This window comes from Nycticebus coucang, chromosome 16, assembly GCF_027406575.1.
Source record: "Nycticebus coucang isolate mNycCou1 chromosome 16, mNycCou1.pri, whole genome shotgun sequence".
Classification (NCBI taxonomy): Eukaryota; Metazoa; Chordata; class Mammalia; order Primates; family Lorisidae; genus Nycticebus; species Nycticebus coucang.
In genome coordinates this window covers 84,694,748-84,715,470 of record NC_069795.1, presented here as the reverse complement: position 1 = coordinate 84,715,470, position 20,723 = coordinate 84,694,748, and the positions used below count along the sequence as shown (strand labels likewise).

The following is a 20,723-nucleotide window of genomic DNA, read 5'->3' as shown; positions in this document are numbered from 1 at the left end:
TATACTCTTACCACAGTAACCAACCTACCTGGCTGATCGCCATTTTGGAGTTTCTGTAAAAGTTTTTTTAACCTAATTGTTGTGCAACCTCATCTGCTCTGTTCCAGACAGCACTCCTATCTGACCTCCCAACTCAGTGCAGGAGTCCATGCTTCACAGATCTTTCCACTCTGCCCCGTATTCTCCTACAAACTGGCAACTGCAATCGGCTGTGGGGGAAGGTGCTGGCAGCGGCTGGGTCTTGCTGCTGCTGGCTACCGTGGCTGCTGCCGGGTCCCATGCAGCGGGCCTCTTCTCGCTGCCGCTGCAGCTGCGGTGCACAGAAACCTTATGCTCAGTTTTTGTGGCTCTGGAGTTTTCAGTGCAGCCACCCGCCAGTTCGCCGCACAGCCTGAACTGCCAGTCCACACCAATATTCCCCACCAGGAATGGTCTGGTCTGTTTAATCACTCCTGTTGTTCTGGGGGAAGGTGCCCGCCATTTTGGAGAATTCAAAATGTCTATTTCCTGGGTGGGATCCCTTCCCTTCAATTTTTCCTTCAATTTTCCATCGGGTTGCTTAGTTCCTTGTGATTCTGAGTGGCTCCTCTTTCAGGTGCCAAACTCTGCTCAAGAATAAATTTTCATCAGTTGGGTTTTGCCAGGAATTGCAAGCTGCTGTCCTCCGTGAGGGAGGGGCCTATCGACCAGCATGGCCAAGCAAGGAAAATCTCTACAACAGAGTCCGTGGTTTTAAGTTACACCTCACATACAGCAATCCGCCAATTTGCCGCGCATCTCCAGCTGTCTGTCCACACCAATAATCCATGCAGGGAAAAGGTCCAGACCCCCTTTCCTCTCACCTGATGACTTGGGAGAGGTGGGCTACACATCCGTCCCATCCGCCACCATGCTCCGCCTCCCAATATTTCTATCTTAAAGAAGCTCTTAGTCTTGTAAGGAAGGAGGACATGTAAATAAAGTTATAAAAAAGTATAATACATGCTGGTATACAGTGTCACAAATAGTTCTATGGGATTATAGAAGTCACTATATGATGTAGCTTTAGGTAAAGGGGACACCAAAGATTAAAGGAGAAAGAGGGCTCAAAGGGCTAGGGCGCTGGTCCCATATACCAGAGGTGGTGGGTTCAAACTCAGCCCTGGCCAAAAACCACAAAAAAAAAAAAAAAATGCCAGGAAGAATATGTGTAACAGAGACAGGCTCAGAGAATCAGAAAGAGTTCAGTGTGGCTGCATTATAGTCAGGCAGAGTGAGAAAAGTAGAAAAAAGCTGGAAAAAATGGGAAGGAACCAAGGAGTAAAAAATACTGAGTACTAACCTAAGAATTTTGGTTCACATTCTCTTCTGGAGTCACAAGTTGGAGATTCATAGGCCATTTCTACCCTGCACAGTGATTTCTAGAATTTGACTTTGAATGCTTTTAGAGAGGGCATGTGGTTTGCCAATACCTTACACTGACCTCTCTTTACTTTCTGTTGCAATGATGTGTAAGAACTGGTTCTCATCCTCTCCCCACCTACACGAGAGGCACCTGTATGGGACTCTCCCAACTACACATTCAATGACCTGGCACTAGAATGCTGAAATCAGTCATGGTTACCACACATACCAACCAAATAAAGTCAAGGCATTATTATTTTAGAATGTGCCTAATATTTATAGCTCACTACTACTTCATGTTCCTTTCATGACCACTATGGACATTGCTGTCTTGAGTTCTGAAGGATATCAAATAGGGTATGAACATTATTTGAAAAGTACTAGGCTCCTGACATAATTGCTCAATAATTTAAAAATATTCTTGATTATTAAGGAGCTTTCCAATGTGGGTTTCTTTAAAGGAAAAAACATAAGACTGTTATCTTAATATTGAGGCCATCAAATACTTTTAGGCCAGTTTTCCAGCAGTTATGCAAATAACTATTATAGCGTTTTGTGAGTAAAAGACCTGATCACAAATAGTATGTAGTCTCCACTTTATTGAGTGCCCAGTTTTCCCCAAATTTCCTGTGGTATATAGGGTAAGAGTGAGTTTAGGGAGATAAAGTGATATGAAGAGGAGGAGGCTGCTACTTCCACTGGTCTGGTCAGTAGAGCTACACAGCCTGAAAGTTTCTGTGGCTTCTGAAATGCTTTGCTATGGGAATTAATGAAAATGTAGAAATATAGTAAAGAACATTATCAAGAACAGAGATAGATATTGTATGATGATAGAGTCCATCCACCAAGAAGACATATCAGTCCTAAATGTGTGTGCACCAAATAACAGAGCTGAAAAATACACAAAATAAAAATGGATAGAATGGAGAGAAGTAGATAAATCTGCAATTATGGTTGGAGACTTCAATACCATTCTATGAATAATAGATATGACAATTAAATAGAAAAATCAGGAAAGATGTAGAAACCCAACAACACCATCAATCAAACAGAACCTGGTTCATATTTATAGAGCACTTCACCCAATAATAGCAGAACACAAATTCTTTTTAAGCATGAACATTACATATACCAAGATCTAGAATACCCCAAATGCACAAAATAAGCCTCAGCAAATTTAAAAGAGTTGAAATTATGCAGAGTATGTTCTCTGAGTACAATGGAATCATATCAATAATAAAAAGATAACAGGAAAATCTCTGAACACCTGATAACTATACATACTTCTAAATAATCCAGGGCTCAAAAGGGAGTCTCAAAGGAAATGAAAAGTAGGTTGAACTGATTTAGAAAAAAAAATTCAATGTATGAAAATGTGAAGGATACAGCTAAATCATAATGAAAAAGAAATTTATAGCACAGAATAAAGAATTCATATCAATTGAGGAAGTCTCAAAAAAACAATCTGAGCTCCTCCTGCAAGAAACTAGAAAAGGAGAACAAACAAACCCAGTGTGAGCAGAAGGAAGGAAATAACACAGGTAAGAGCAGAAGACAATGGACAACCCCCTCCCCACACACAAAGCAATACAAAAATTAATAGACCACACAGCTGTTTCTGCAAAAGGATAAATAAAAAGGAGAAACCTCCAGCATGGCTGACAAGAGATACCACAGCGACCAACATCCAGAGTGAAGCAGGGGATATCAGGATAGAACCTGCAAATATTAAAGAGATAGTAAGGAATTATAGCTACAAATTCTATACACATAAATCTGACAACTTAGATGAAATGGACGAATTTCTCAAAACACAAAAACAATCACAGCCCACTCAGCATGAAACAAAAAATGTGAGTACCCCCATAAAACCCCATAAAAGTTAGTAAATGGCACTTATAATAATAAACTCCCCCCCCCAAATTTCCAGGCTTAAAATCCTATTTAATATTTAGAGAAGAATGAACATTCATTTAAATAATTTACACAATCTTTTCCAGAATATGGAAAAGAAAGAAACACTTTCTAACTCATTCTATGGATCCAGTATAACGTAATACCAAAACCAAAGACATTATAAAAATAAACTACAGGGCACTATTCCTAATAAATATAAACATAAAAATTCTTAAAGGAACAGCAAATAGAATCCAGCAATATGTAAAAAGAATTACACATCCTGACCAAGTGGGTTTATTCCAGGGATGCAAGGCTGGTTCAATATTGGAAAATCAAACAATATAGTCCTCCATATTAACAGGCTAAAGGAGATAAATCATAGAATCATGTAAATTTGTATAGAGAAAACACTTGACAAAATTCAACAACTATTCATAATAAAAACTTTGAAAAAAATACTAGAGGTAAACGCTGGGGGTGGAGGGTACAGGTTCCCTGAACCCAGTTGATCTGGGTCCATTACTAGACTGAACTAGAAAGTTTAACCAATAAGTAACTGAAAGCAAAAACTAATGGGAACTGGAAAGAAAACTGGAGCTGTGCAGAGTGTGAATAGAGGGCAAAGTAAGTTGCACAAGTTTCAAAGTAACAAAGAGAAATTTTATTTCAGAAGAACAAAGAGAAAGTTTAACAAACTTCAAAAGAGAGTTGGAAGTGGGTCTTTCTCATGGAGGAGAAAAGGTGAGAGAGACTGAGACACAAAGGCCCACAGGGGTATAAATACTCTATTTGAAATTGGTTGCAAGTCTTTCCTTGGTCTCTCTGCACCTCCAGGCAGTATCGCCTTTTCCTATTGGTCATTGATGGTCTCTTTCTATTGGTCCTTGATCACCTAGGTTACTTCATACCCACATTCTTTGGCCCCTCCAAACTTCCTGGTTCAGAAGGCCAGGTTTTCCTCCCACCCTTCTTGAAGCCACTTTCTTAGTGACCCTTCTTGGGAAATGTCCCTTTTTGATAAAAAAAAAAAAAAAACAAAAAAACATAAAACCTGTAGGACATCAAAGACATTTGCACCAGAATGTATGTTGTAGTCCAATTCACAATAGCCAAGTCCAAGCAGCCCAAAGGCCCATCAACCCATGAATGGATAAACAAATGTGGTAGATGTATATCATGGAATACTATGCAGCCATAAAAGAGGGGCATTTTACATCTTTTGTTTACCTGAATGGAGTTGGAACATATTTTTCTTAGTAAAGTATTTCAAGAATGGAAAAAAAGGTATCCAATGTACTCAATACTATAATGAAACCAATATATAATAACTTACACATTCATACAAATGATAAAACACAAAGTCACAAAAGAAAGAGGGGAGAAGTGGGAGAGGGGAGGGAGAAGAGGAAGTGGAGGGAGGGTATTTGGCAAGATCTCACCTAAAGTGTACAATGCAAGGGTATATTTCAAAACAACTAAGAGTATATTATAAATGTCTTACCACACAAATAAGTAAGTGAGGTGATCAAAAATATGTAAGTGAGGGGGTGGTGCCTGTGGCTCAAAGGAGTAGGGCACCAGCCCCATATGCTAGAGGTGGCGGGTTCAAACTAGGCCCTGGCCCAAAACTGCAAAAAATAAAAAATATGTAAGTGAAGTGATGGTTATGTTAGTGTTTGATTAAAGTTTGATTTAAGCATTCCACATTGTATATCAAATCATCATATTGTACGCTATAAATGTATACAGTTGTGAGTTAATAAAAATTAGGTAAAAACAAAACTCTGTAGGTAATGTCATGCCATTGGGGAAAATCTAAAGCTTCCCCACCCTTGAGATTGGGAATAAAAAAAGGATATTCATTCTCAGTACTGCTACTAGATTAAGTAATGGAATCTAGTAATGGAAGTCTAGTAAAGGAATCTAGTAATGGAAGTCCAAGCCAGCACAATAAGGCAAGGAAAGTAAATAAAAAGCATATAAATCATAAAGGGAAAAACAAAATCAGTCTCTATGTGTACATGGCCTGATAGTCTATGTAGAAAAGTCCAACAAATCTACAAAAAATCTTCCAGAACTAATATATTAGTTCAGCAAATTTGCAGGATACAAAATCAACATACATAAATTAGTTGTATTTTTGTATATGTGTACTAACAATGAAGAAGTAAATTTTAGGTGCATCTTACAGGGGTACATGTGAAACTTAGTAAATGTAGAATGTAAATGTCTTAACACAATAACTAAGAAAATTCCAGAAAGGCTATGTTAACCAGTGTGATGAAAATGTGTCAAAGGGTCTATAAAACCAGTGTATGGTGCCCCATGATCGCATTAATGTACATAGCTATGATTTAATAATAAAAAATAAATTTTAAATAAAAAATACTGTGACTTTTATAATCATGCAAAATGAAGAAAAACTCTTTAGGAGTAAATCTAAGAATCACATAGAAGACTTGCATGCCAAAAGTTACAAAAAACTGATGAAAGAAATCACAGGAGATGGGCGGGGCTTGCTGGCTCCGACCTGTAATCCCAGCACTCGGGGAGGCCAAGGCAGGTGGATTGCTTAAGCTCAGGAGGTTGAGACCAGCCAGAGCAAGAGTGAGACCCCATCTCCACTAAAAATAGAAAAACTATCAGGGCATAATAGTGTGTACCTGTAGTCCCAGCTACTTGGCAGGCTGAGGCAAGAGGATTGCTCAAGCCCAAGAGTTTGAGGTTGCTGTGAGCTATCATGATGCATGGCACTCTACCCAGCGTGAGAGTAGACTGTCCAGAAAGAGAGAGAGAAGGAAAGAAAGAAGGAAGAAAAAAGAAAGAAAGAGATAGAAATCACAGGAGATGTAGGAGTTGTAAATAACTGGAAGGGCATATCATGTTTGTGGATTAGAACTCTCACATTACTAAAGATGTCAATTGTCTTCAAATTTGAGATACAATTTAAGCACAATTGCCATCAAAATCTGAGGAATATTTTTTTTATAGGCATAGAAAAGTTTAGCTCAAAATGCTAACAGAAAGATACATGAATTAGAATAGCTAAAAGAATTCTGGGAAAGAATAAAGCACTCTTCCCTAGCAATTCCTATTATCTACTGTGGAACTTCAGCCTATGGCCATAGCTGATTGGACAAAGAGGGGCTAATCCACTTGTTGGCCTGTGATTCCAAGGGATAGCTCGAAGGAATAACTTGGACTAATCAAGTTCCCTATCTTGAGAATTTGAACTGGGAGATACAGAGATACATGGGTCATGACAAAAGTTTTGAGACAGACTGTGTTGGAGCCCATTATTTCACTTCCAAGAAACACTGTCATCAGAAAATTCACCTGTACAAGTTTCAACTTGCTCAGCTTATTGTGTTGTATTTATTTTCACCTGCACAGATTTTATGTTTCTTGGTTTTTGTGTATCTCAAAACTCTTGTGATGACCCATGTACACCAGTTAGCTATGAGAGTAGATCTGAAAATTCATGTATGTTCAGGGATGGGCTAAGGAAACAATTCAAGGTAATAGGCAGGGTGGAATGGGGGGGATGGAAGTTGACAGGAAGCAGAAGGAGATGTGTAGAGACACACGTGACGTAACAGAGACTGCCCCCGAGACACTCGCTTTTGCTCCTTGTGGCTTTCCAGGTTGTGTAAAGCCCAGCTGGGCTGTGGTTCCTATTCTTAGATTTCTGTGGGATTCCTCTAAAGATTTTTATAGCACATCTCATCTGGGTTTGCCCGATGTGGGCTGTGTCTCCTGTACCCCAGAGCTGTAACTAGCATAGCACAGTAAGCAGATACCTCTCTCCTTAAAAACCGAAAACAGTGCAGGTGGCGAGATGTGTGCATTTATTCTATCTTGTCCCCTGTTCTTCCCTCTTTGCCACCTCCTCAGAATTAGGCCTTGTTCTCCTGCCAGCTTTGGCTCCTGATCCAGTGAATCCCCTCCAGTGAATTCAGGGGAGGAGCGAGCCCCGCAGAGGGTGGGCCTCTTGTGAGCTCCTGGTGTGCTTTAGAGGACTTGAGCTATTCAACAGCTCTTCAGTAGTTACAGGGAAAAGAGAGATGATGGGATGTGCCCCAATTCTTTTCCTTTGTGTAGCTTTCAAAATATCCTCTCACTGATGGCAGTGCTGTAGAGAGAGCAAAATTGCCTGGTTGTGTAAGAAAAATAAAAGCAGCCTGATGGAATGTATATAGCTTAGGATGGGAGTCAGAAGAGCTGACTCTGTCACCTCATGCCAGAGCCATGTGGATTTATTGAGGCGTGGCTCCTCCATTGTAAAGTGGGAGATTGTAACCATTTAATATCAAAAATAGTCATCAATAGCAAAGAAACTGTGGTTGTTCCTGTAGGAAAATTGGCTTCTGCTTGACTCTCTCTCCATGCTACACCTTGCTTTCTTTGCTTCTGTCACGCCACCTCCTTGAGGCTTCTTGGACCTCGCTGGAGCCCATCTCAGGGCTTTTGCAACAGCTTTGCACTTTGCCTAGTCTACTGTTCCCACAGATGTTTCTCTGTCTCCCTTTCCTCCAAGTCTCTGTCCTTCTGCGTCTATTTCCTTCTGTCTGTGTCCTCCCCCAGAATGTAAGTGTCAGAAGAACATGGGCTTGTTTGTTTCATCATTATACCTTGGGTACCTGGGGGTGTGATATGGCTCAATAAATATTTGTTGGATCAGTAGAGGGATTGCTTCTAGCCTGATTTCCTGGTATTGCTTCTCCAAAGAAATATCTTTGTTTATGCCATGTAGTGAGAAGAAGTTCAATAGCAAATAAACCACTTTTCTTTTGAGCTGTAATCCTGAGCTGCTGCTCTGCACCTTCTGATGTGGGCGCCTATTTGCACTCGCCATTGGCTTTTCTGGCCAGGGTATATAAATAAATGTAGCATGACTCCCTCAATGGGGACTCAGGATTTTCCTTCTAAGTCTTCATTCCAGCTGTTACAGGTCTTTATCTTGCAAGGCATTCCACAGCCGCCACCTGCAAAGGCCGATTCACATATAATGCATGGCCTATATTTTAAGTAAGAGTAATTCAAATATAACCTCCAATATAATGAAAAATACATCTAGCTGTATCAGAAAAACAAACAGGTAAACAGATAGAAACTTGTCTGGCATATATATGAAATTAATGACTTAAAAATATTCTTAAGAAATTAAAATAAAAATATTTTGTGTATCTAAAAGTGTTACAGGCTTGAGGAATTCTCTTTAGGTAGATTTACTTCAACCACCCATTCCATATTTTACTTGTTAATTTAAGAAATACTGCAGAGTGTTTAAAGGATTTAGAAGAGCCATCTTTATCATCATCTAATACCCAACAATAGTTTAGTACTTTACATGTGTTTTGAATTACACTAAATTCCCTACATGTAATATCACTTATCCGTAGAACAGTCTTGTGAGGAATATACCATTATTATCTTCATTTTGAAGAGGCAGAAACTGAATTTTAGAAAGAATAAGTGGCTTTGACAAGATCGTACAGCTGGCAAGCGACAGAGCTGCCTTTGCAGCCCCGAACCTGTGTCTGTGACTGCTCTGGAAGCTTGTACTCATCTGTGTTTTATCAGGATTGTTGGGTGAATATTAAAAGAGGAAATAGGTACATAGCTTCTGGCTGAGTACATGATCCATGAAAGACTCCAAATATATGGAGGCTTCTGTTATTATCATCTAAGGAAAATACCTGGCAGAATTGTTTATATATGCATGTAGCTCTCAGAAGCTTCAGACCAGGGGTAGCAAGAGTGTGAATGTATCTCAACAAAAACTTTCTGTTTATCGTTTTTGTTATATTTTCAGAACCCACAAACATCTTTTTTTTTTCTCAAGAAAAAAATGACAATTTTTTTTCTGTGATCAACGGGAACCATATAACAAATCTCCTGGTAGGACTTCCCTTACTCCGGGAAAGGCAGCTTTGGGAGGATACATGAGTGGATGTTTCCAGGTCTTTCCTAACTACTTCTTTTGGGGGATTCTATCTGCCTTCTGGTCTGTGCACATTAAAGAAGTGTTTAAGAAATGAATCAATGCTCCCTGTTTATGCTCCAAGGAATCACCCATACTTTGCAAATTGTGCTTTTCCATCATGGAGATCTTTACTGAACAGGAGAAGATGAAGCGTTGGTTAGGAAACCTTTCAGGGAGTCACGTAGGTGGTTTGGGTTGTTCCTCTTCAGTCCTGTGGGCAGTGGGCTGGGAATCCTGAGACGTGGGTCCTGCCCCTGTAGGCTTTGACCATTTCAAACCTCACTACACTCGAGTGCCACATAACTACTCCCAACATATTTTCCCCTCAATTCTTAGAGAATTGTGTATTGCTGAAGAGTAGTATAATCTTGAAATTCCTAGTAACTAGCACAAAGCCTGATACATGTATGGCTCCATGGGGTGGGGTGGGGTGGAGGGAATGTCTATGAAGTCAAGTCAGAAAACCCAGGAGCAGGGAAGGTTTGTGACCATCAGTTTTTATTAGAATACTGTGTTTACTTTGAGAATCCTCTATTTTAAGAAAGTTTGAGAGGCTCAGGGAAAGAGTAACCAAATGATTGGAAGAAATGCATGTAGATTATTTAGCTAAAGTTTTTACAAGTCTCTACTTAACTCAAGGGAAGGGAAATTGGTTTGCTTTAATGCCCTACATTTTTCATCTGTTTGTGTTTGAAGAGCAAACCCAAACCAGATTCTTTTCAGGGTCTGGAATCCAGTGAGAGTTCAGGGAATATGTGTGGAATGAATGATTCAGTTTTTTTTTTTTTTCTTCTGGGTTGACAATTCCTAGCTAGCCAACATGTTATCTTCCTCTCCAAGGGCTGGCTTATACTAAGAGGTTTAAGGGGTACATGGAGACTGAATTGTAAATCAGAGATTGTGACTCTATTTAATGTCAGGGAAGATGCCACTGCTGGAGTGTGGGCCCTGCGTGTTTGAGAGAGAGAGAATACTGTTAGAAGAAAATCTTTCTTGGAAGGAAATAATTTCCAAACCACAAATTGATTTAACACAGCCTTAAAAGAGCAACTGAAAGTATTGTTGGGTGAGTGACTGAAGCCACTGGGAGGCATCTGTGATTTGAGTAACTGGGTGTGGGTCCTGGAAAAGCTCACAATGGGTCCTGCCTGTCATTCCTGGTTCACTATTGCCCTCTGCTGGTGAAACTGAAACTGTTGCCATCCCGGGACACTTGCAGACTCTGAGCTCTCAGGTCCCTTTTTACCTGCGGGAGTCCAGGCTCCTTTTTGTCAGTAAAGATGAGTTCTGGATGCTGGTGAACAGCCGCGACTGGACAAGATGTGGAGAATCCTTTGCCAGCGGAGACTGACTCTCACAACAGAGAAGATGACTCTTATGGTTCTATTTGTTTCATTTTGTGCCCTGAGACTTTGTTCTCTCTTTGCTGGGCACTTTAATGAGAGTCAGATATAAATAAAGCACTGACTGTGTACTAGAGGGGCTCTTATTAATTTGCGTGTGTGTGTGTGTGTGCGTGTGTGTGTGTGTGTGTAGGGGTAGAACAAGTCATTGTAATACAGAGAAAATTGTGACTAGGACCATAACTGAGACACAGATAAAGGTTTGTGCATATTTAAAGAAAGGAAAGATGGCATCCTCTTGGGGGTGTTTGAAGTGAGGGTAAAGCTCCATAGATGGCATGGATGCTGGAAACTTGAAGGATGGGTGATTTTTTTATTATTTAAAAAAAAATCTCTTTTATCAAAAAAATGTATGTTCATCATAAAAATTTTAAATTCTGGAAAATAAAAGCATAAAAATATAAAAATCACTTGAAATTATACCACTCAGAAATAATCAGTGCTAACATTTTGATATGTGTATTATTTTGTTGTCATTATTACAAAATTAGAAGAATACTGTAGGCAACATTTTTGTTTCTGCTCTTTCTCACTATTTTTCAAATGTTACTAATTATTTTTTTGAAAATGTCTGATTTTGTGGGGGAGTATTTCAGCATGTAAACATGAGGATCAGATTTTTCCAAGCAGCATGAGCCAAGACATATAGGTTACACAGAGCAAAGATGGTTCATTCTTTACTAATTCACTTCAGAAATATCTGGACACCTACAAACTTAAAGACATATACCTAATAACTGACTCTACTTTTTCGGTGTTTATAGTACAGGAAAGGAGACAGATATTAGTTATGTCATCATAGAAATAACTGTAAAATTACATCTGGAACAAGTGACATAACCAAGAAATGTGTGGGGTAAAAAGCATATATTGGAAAGAAGAATAGTCACAGAGGTATGAGGAAGCTTCCTGGAGGAAGATGGAGCTCAGGTCTACAGAAGTTAACTAGATGAGCTAGAAGATCTTGGAGAAGATTGGCAGCAGAAGGACTGCAAAGACCCTTAGGGTGGAGGGGGCATGGTGAATTCAAAAACTGAAAGAAGATCAAGGAAAATGGTGTGGCTAGGCTGGGCCTGGGATGGGGTTGCAGACATACATAAGCCCTGATCCTGCAGAACCTCTTAGACCAATAAAGAATTTTTTCTCATTTTCCATAAGAGCCAGGAGGAACTGTTAAAGTATTTTAAGCAAGGGTGAGTCAGTGAAAATCAGATTTTTTTTTTTTTTTTTAAGAATCCCTTCACTGCAGTGGGATGAAGAAGTTGGAAGGGAGGAAGAGCAGATGTAGGTAAAGCAGGTCTGGGTGACTTGTAGCCCAAGGCTAGTGAGAGGGTTATTGCAATCATTCAGACAGGAGAGGAAGGAAGACTGGATTGGGACGGCGAGGTGGAGTTGGAGAGAAGTGGGTGGTATTGAGAGACATTTTAAGAGCAAAATGTTTAGGACTTGGTGTGTAAAGTAAGGAAATGAGATGAATGCAGAACGACTCTTGCATAACGGGATGAAGGAAGGGTTTATTCACAAGGTAGGGAACACTGACAGAGGACACTGTTGGAAAGGGACCATTATGAGTGTTTTTTGGGAGAAGACATTTTCCAGAGAGAACAACTTAAGGAGCAGTATGTCTTGTCACACCAGCTCCTTCCAGAGGTGGGTTTTATCACATTTACACACCACTCTGAAGGGTCCACTTTTTAAAGATGGTTGGTACAAGGGATAAAGCAAACACTGTGTCTGGGTTTGGTGTCTCCATTCTTTGTCCAGGTCTTTGCCCTGCTGTTGCTAGGTGTAAAACACTGGGCAAGTCTTTCAAAGGGTGTGTCTCCTTGTCTTTAAAAACCCTTAGTCAAAAGCGTTCTTGGGAAGATTAAATGAGAGCATTGACATTCAAGGGCTTTGAAAGCCTCTATGAACTATACAAACACAATGTATTATTGGTATTTCTATTCCCATATTTGTTGCAATTATTACTGCCCACACTTCAGTAATATTAATATTAGGAATGTGTAATTTAATGTTTCTTTATGAGATCTTAGGGGTGGAAAAGGTGCAAATAAAGTCTAAATAAATAAATATACCACCCAGGAGCTTGAGATGGTGCCCCCAAACTATTTATAAGCCCGTGTGTTTACTTGAATTCAGACATTCCCGACATGTAAATTATGCCGCGTCTGTGTCACAGCAGAGCACTCTGTGTTCCTAAAAAGAATTTCCCTTTTTTTCCAAATCCTTTACCTTTTAAAATAAATCTCATTATGGAGTGCTGACATTTTCAGTAGAACCATTCAACCAAAAGCTGCCATTTTTTTAGACTAAAAACAAGCCTGGTTTATTAGGCAGCAGCTTATAACTTGCTGCTAAGTAGATGCAGTCTATTTAGAGAGTTTATGTAGATATCTGATAAGATATTTCAGAGTCCCTGTCTCTTTCTGACTAAGACGGAGAATGTTAAGCAGACTATCAAGAATTCTCTTTTTCTCTCTCAGTCGAGTAGGAGGTGAGTATCACTGTATGTTTGAGTGGATGGAAACTGAAGAATCAAGATTTAAACCAGATATCTTGATCTTTATGCTATTTCCTCTAATTGTACCACTAACTTTACTATCACGCTCCAGCTGTGTGTCTTTGGATATAACCATCTTCAAAGGGTTGTGGTGAAATGGAGAACTAAACTGTGAGCACAGAACTGGCAGCACGTCCGAAGTCTGAGGCCCTCCATCAATGATCACGTCTGTCTCTCCTCCTCTGTCTGCTTCTCCCGCTTTCTTCCCCCTGTCTCCCCATTTCTCTCCTGCACGTCTCCTCCTATTCCTCCACCCACTGGACTCCTAACTTCATGTTGCCTGTCTGTCTTTATGCCGAGAAGTGGCATATGATTTCTCCGATGTCACTTAGTGTTGGAGGCTTTTCAGTAATAATAATAACTAATTTATAGAGCTCTGACTGAGAATCACTTTTTAAAATCTTTTCCCCAATTACATGAGGTGAGCAGTAGTGCTGTCTCTATTTCACAGATGTATGTGTCTCTGTGTGAGATGAGGTTGGAAGCTGAGCCAGAGAAAGGTTAAAAGTCCAGTATTATGGAGTTAGTAAGTAATACTGCTATAAGTTTCCTCGTCTACCCTCACTGCACCCAAAGTCCTCCAGAATCATTATGATTAGCATTTATTTATTCACTTGATAGGTATACATTTTGAGCAGGCAATTTGACTGGATAAAGCCAAGCAAACAGTCTCCGCCCTCATATCTCTCTCTCTCTCTCTCTCTCACACACACACACACAGACACACATAGACTCAGTTGATATCAGCCTGTCCCAGCTGGCGTTTCCCTGTCCTCTGCTCTGCAGTGTGCATTCTGATTGGTCAGTGCCTACACTAACCAGATGCTATGTATATTTCATTCCTCCTTATAAACTGTGATAAATGCCACAAGGGAGAAAGGATAAGGAGGCTTTGAGGGAGTGTGATGATGCCAAGTTTATATAGCAGTTTAGGAAATCCTCTTTGAATGAGACATTTGAACCAGGACTTGAACAATGAGTGGTTTCAGTCTACTGTGAGATGACCCTGGGCAGGGCTGGGATTATACAGAACTATAGTCCATGTTAGGGGTTTTTGGCTTTGTTCATAAAATCAAGGGGATGCTACTTAACAAAGTGAACCCCAGAGGAGTGACATAATTCACTTTGCATATGAAGAATTGCATTGTAGTTTCTTCATGGAGGATGGTTGGGAATGGGTTGCACATATCATCTACACATTAGATTGACTCTACATGGTGAAATTCAGACCTCGGTCGCAAAACCATCTTTTTGGTCATTTTGGAAAAACAGAGCACATATCGAAATGATTCTAATGCAAGTCATGGAGTGCTATATCCTTAAGGTTGTATTAGACAAAAGTGCTGTTGGTCAGGGGAATTACAAACCATGCTCGTATTATTTTTAAATGGAAGCCATCATTTTGAATCCTTCTTTTTCTCTCCATTGAAGAAATTCTTAATAGTCAATCAGAATTTTTCATGTATTCCCCGAGAGACCCAAATCTGAGGAAGATTTATTCAGTAAATACTTATCTAGTGTCTACTCTGCCCTCGGTTCATAAAAATCTTTCTTCATTTCTTTCACTATATTTACACCACAAAATACGGTAGGAGGAGCTCTAAATAATGATGGCTTAGAGATGGCGGACCTGCGTTCAAGTCTGCATTCTATCTCTTGTCAGCAGGATGACCTTTACAGATCAGCATACTCTACCCTCCGAAAGTGAGTAGATTTTGTGGTAGGGATGGAGTTATAACAAAGAGATATTTTTCTTGTGCATGGAGGAAGATGTGCTTCATGAAGTTTTCCTGGAGAACTGGGAAAATGTACAGAAGTATGAACCAGTTGACTTCCAGCAAAGTGCAAACCTGGTAGTCTCTGAATGGATTCCATCATGGGTAGTTGTCTCTGAGCTCTGTGATGACAAAGTATTTCCCCATCATCTTCTACTTTGCTTCCTCCTGTACTCCTAGGGCTAGATTAGGTGGGGGAGGTGGCATTAGGTATTTGTCAGATCTCTTTCTTCTGAGTTGAGCAAACTTCGTTCTTTTGATTTTATCAAACTTCACTGTCTTCTGTGATAGGAGGTATTTCATTCAGTAAAAGACATTATTTTTTTCCTTTTTTATGACACAGAGTCTCACCCTGTCTCCCTGGATAGAGTGCAGTGACATCATAGCTCACAGCAACCTCCAATTCTTGGGCTCAAGTGATCCTCTTGCCTCAGCCTCTTGAATAGCTGGGACTACAGGCACACTGTACCACATCTGGCTAGTTTGGTTTAGTTTTGTTTTGTTCTGATTTCTATTTTAAGTATATAAGGGGTCTCACTCTGCCTCAGGTTGGTCTCCTGAGATCAGGTGATCAATCTGCCTCAGCCTCCAGAGTGCTAGGATTACAGGTGTGAGCCACTGTGCCCAGCCAAATGATGTTATCTTTAATTTGAAAAGGTCTGGCATCAGCTTTTCCTCTTTGTGATGATTCCTGCAGGATAGATCACTGGAACAATGAGAAGGAGAGAATTTTGCTGCTCACAGACCAGAATCTCTTGATCTGCAAATATGACTTCATCATGCTCAGCTGTGTGGAGCTGCAGCGGATTGCCCTGAGCGCTATCTATCTCATCTGTCTGGGAAAGTTTGCCTTCCCCAGGATGTCACTGGACAAGTGAGTAGAGTGTCCTGGACTTGGGGAAGTGGTGCAGTGGGGGCAGGCAGGCAGCTGAAATCATCTAACTATCCCAGCACTAGCAGTGGAATTTTAAGTACATTTGTACTTTTTCTTTCTTTCTTTTTTTTTTTTAAATAAGATCATAGCTGTGTACATTAATGCAATCAGTACATTTGTACTTTAATTTAAGAATCTGACAAGTAGATGGCTAAATGTAAGGTGTGAAGAGCTGTGGGAACATGGGGGAAATGTGCCCAACCTAGTTTGTGTGGCAGATAATTAGAGAAGCTTTTCTGAGAAGCACTTGAGCCAGTATTTGATGTTGAGCAGCAGTTAGCTGAAAAAAGGGAACCAAAGCTGAAGAGCATTCCAAACAGAAAAGAAAGCACACACAAAGAGCAGCAGTGGGAAAAAGCGTAGTGCTTCTGCCAATTGAAATTATTCTGTAATGTTCAGTGGACAGGCCCCAAGACAGGTAGTAGTTTTTCTTATAAGAGGTGACTTTGGGATCATCCCTGGAAGCTTGGTGGGGGGAGCTGTCATCTCTCAGAGATGTTGATAATATCACAAGATGTGGTGAGGTCTTTAGAGTGTAATTGCTGAACCGGTAAGTTCCTGTCATGGTCTTGGAAGGAACTGCCTTTACTAAACATGTTAGATCTAAGCCAGAAGAACAAGAGTACTCCTTTAAGACTGTCTTATCTTCCCATTGAACTGTGAACTCCTTGAGGGCGTTCACAGTTTTGCCCTCCAAGCATCTGGCATTGGGCCTGGCACATGGTGAGTACTGAGAAATCTTTTCCAAGATACAGAAAAAAGCACAACTTAGTTAAGTGATTGATTTACTTGCCTTATACAAATCATACTATATTAAAAGCATTTTTAGGCCTGCCTTGCGTATGCTCTTCCTCCCTCAAGCTTGCGCCCTCCCCCACCTCCATCAGGACAGTGGCTGCCTTCCCAGGTTTGAAAGGAAAACGAAACAAAGAAAAGCAGTGTTACAATTGCATGTTTGGCCTCCTGGGTGAGCTCGTGATGAGGACCAAATTTTGAAGCTCCCGTCCAGAAGGAGAGGTAAAGGACAGAAATTTAGCAAGTAACCTGGTGGATTTGAGCTGCACCAAGAGAGAAAGTTGAAGAACGCACATCAACCCTGCTGAGGAGAGCTGCAACCCCAAGGATACAAACAAAAGGTACAAAATCCATCACCAAGCGGATGGGAGTCCCCTCCCCCATGAGAACAGCTCATAGTGCCCCACAAACAAATGAGCAGAGTTCAAAGGTCCTCCCACTACACTCCATGGGAGAGACCCTCTAAAAACTGGACCTACCTCCCCTACTAGGGTGCCACAGTGTTCTCCTGCCAGGCATAAAACTGTATAAAACTGTATATATTCTCTACCTGCAACTCTGAGCTCCCAGCACTCCCCTCCACTCTCACTCTGAGGTCTGGAGGCCTGTCCCCCAGGAGCCCAGATTCTTGAGTGATTTCTCAAGGGGTGTGGACAGTGCCTAAACTGCAGCTGGTCAGTGCTGACTCTGGGGTATGGGAGTGAGGAGAGGATGGTTGGCTGAGAGGGAACGAGAACAGACCAGCAGTGCCCTGAGGTGCAGAGCAGCAGCCATCTTTTAGCAACAATAGGGCTCACTCCCGGATATTCTGAAGCCACATCCCCTGTCTCTCTGGGCATCCAGAGGAGGCCGGGAATCAACTCAGGTGGCAACCACCACGGAACAGATCTGGGATGGAAACACAGGCCCCGGTTGAACAGAAACCAGCTGAAAACAAGACAGAACCACTTAGCCCCACTACACCAACCAGGACCCCAGTTTCTCAGGCCATAGCACTGTATGGGTCCTCGACAAAGCTACAGGGGAAAAATCAAATGGTGTAAAGCAATCATGGGGCAGAATCAGCAGAAAACCTCTGGTAACATGAATAACCAGAATAGATCAACACCCCCAAGGAAAGATATGGCAGATGTAACTGAAGATCCCATTCATAAACAGCTGGCCAAGATGTCTGAAATCGAATTCAGAATTTGGATTGCAAACAAGATTAATAGAATGGAGGAAAATTTGGAATTAGAAATTTGAGCAGCAATTCAAAAGTTGGAATAGAAATTCGAGGAGAAATTTAAAAGTTGTCTCAAGAATTTAACGAATTTAAAGACAAAGCCACCAAAGATTTTGATGCACTGAAGTAAGAATTTTCAGCCCTCAAAGATCTGAAAAAACAGTAGAATCCCTCAGTAACAGAGTGGAGCGAGCAGAAGAAAGGATTTCTGACATTGATGACAAAGCCTTTGAACGCTCCCAAATGCTCAAAGAGGAAGAGAAATGGAGAGCAAAAATGGATCATTCTCTCAGAGAGCTCTGGGATAATTTGAAGAAAAAAAAAAAAGAAGGCTAATATCTGCCTCATTGGAATTCCTGAAAGTGATGAAGTGGCCTCGCTGGGCACAGAGGCCCTTCTCCATGAAATTATGAAAGAGAATTTTCCAGACATGCCAAGAGATTCTGAAATTCAGATAGCAGACAGTTTCAGAACACCAGCACAACTCAATCCCAGTAAGACATCCCCCAGGCATATCATAATTAACTTCACTAAAGTTAATATGAATGAGAACATTCTGAAAGCAACCAGATGTAAGAAATCCATTATCTACAAAGGGAAGAATATTAGAATGACTGTAGATCTCTCTGCTGAAAATTTTCAAGCCAAAGAGGGTGGTCATAGACTTTTAATCTCCTAAAGCAAAATAACTTTCAACACTGGATCCTGTATCCATCTAAACTGAGTTTTATTTATGATGGAGAAATTAAATACTTTAATGACATTCATATGTTGAAGAAATTTGCCAGAACCAAACCAGCTCTTCAGGATATTCTCAGACCTATCCTCCATAATGACCAGCCCAAACCTCTACCACAAAAATAAACTCACTCAGAAACTTTTGATCAAACTCCAACTTCCATAGTGGCGAAAGGATTAAAAATGTCCACTGGACTTTCGAAAAACTAAATACCCAAATTTTAAGAGACTTATCAGTATTCTCCATTAATGTGAACAGCTTAAACTGTCCTCTAAAGAGGCACAGGTTAGCTGACTGTATACAAAAACTCAGGCCAGATATTTGCTGCATACAAGAGTCACATTTTACCTTAAAAGACAAATATAGACTCAAGGTAAAAGGATGGTCATCCATATTTCAGGCAAATGGTAATCAGAAAAAAGCAGGCATTGCAATTTTATTTGCAGATACAATAGGCTTTAAACAAACAAAAGTAAGGAAGGATAAGAATGGTCACTTCATATTTGTTAAGAGTAATACTCAATATGATGAGATTTCAATTATTAATATCTATGCACCCAACCAGAATGTACCTCAGTTTATAAGAGAAACTCTAACAGACATGAGCAACTTGATTTCCTCCAGCTTCATAATAGTTGGAGATTTCAACACTCCTTTGGCAGTGTTGGATTGATCCTCCAATAAGAAGCTGAGCAAAGAAATTTTAGATTTAAACCTAACCATCCAACATTTGGATTTAGCAGACCTCTACAGAACATTTCATCCCAACAAAACTGAATACACATACTTCTCATCAGCCCATGGAACCTACGCCAAAATCGATCACATCTGAGGTCACAAGTCTAACTTCAGTAAATTTAAAGGAATAGAAATTATTTCTTGCATCTTCTCGGACCACCATGGAATAAAAGTTGAGTTCAGTAATAACAGGAACCTGCATACTCATACAAAAACATGGAAGTTAAATAACCTTATGCTGAATGATAGCTGGGTCAGAGATGAGATTAAGAAGGAAATTGCCAATTTTTAGGAACAAAATGACAATGAAGACATGAATTATCAGAACCTCTGGGATATCGCAAAGGCATTCCTAAGAGGAAAATTTATAGCACTGCAAGCCTTCCTCAAGAGAACAGAAAGAGAGGAAGTTAAAACTTAATGGGACATCTCAAGCAACTGGAAAAGGAAGAACATTCCAACACCAAACCCAGTAGAAGAAAAGAAATAACCAAAATTAGAGCGGAATTAAATGAAATTGAAAACAAAAGAATTATACAACAAATCAATAAATCAAGAAGTTGGTTTTTTGAAAAGGTCAATAAAATGGATAAACCTTTGGCTAACCTAACCAGGAAAAAAAGTGCAAAATCTCTAATCTCATCAATCAGAAATGACAAAGACGAAATAACAACAGACTCCCCAGAAATTCAAAAAATCCTTAATGAATATTACAAGAAACTTTATTCTCAGAAATATGAAAATCTGAAGGAAATTAACCAATACTTGGAAGTACGTCCCCTTCCAAGACTTAGCCAGAATCAAGTGGAAATGTTGAACAGACCCATATCAAGTTTGGAAATAGCATCAACCATACAAAACCTCCCTAAAAAGAAAAGCCCAAGACCAGAAGGCTTCACGTCAGAGTTCTACCTAACCTTTAAAGAGGAATTAGTACCTATATTACTTAACCTGTTCCAAAATTAGAAAAAGAAGGAAGACTACCCAACACGTTCTATGAAGCAAACATCACCCTGATCCCCAAACCAGGAAAAGACACAACCAGAAAAGAAAATTATAGACCAATATCACTAATGAATATAGATGCAAAAATATTCAACAAGATCCTAACAAACAGAATCCAGCAACACATCAAATAAATTATACATCATGACCAAGTTGGTTTTATCCCAGGGACTCAAGGCTGGTTCAATATACGTAAATCTATAAGTGTAATTCAGCATATAAACAAATTAAAAAACAAAGACCATATGATTCTCCCAATTGATGCAGAAAAAGCTTTT

The 20,723-nt window shown here is 40.0% G+C and overlaps 1 protein-coding gene across 2 annotated transcripts in view; it reads left to right on the top strand.

Moving 5' to 3' along the window:
* Nucleotides 1–20,723, top strand: part of TPRG1 (tumor protein p63 regulated 1) — a 178,236-nt gene that overhangs the window by 83,759 nt on the left and 73,754 nt on the right. For both annotated transcript variants that reach the window (XM_053565335.1, XM_053565334.1), the window contains exon 4: nucleotides 15,707–15,883. In XM_053565335.1, the coding sequence (XP_053421310.1) occupies nucleotides 15,707–15,883 (177 nt within the window). The remainder of the gene's footprint in view (nucleotides 1–15,706; nucleotides 15,884–20,723) is intronic.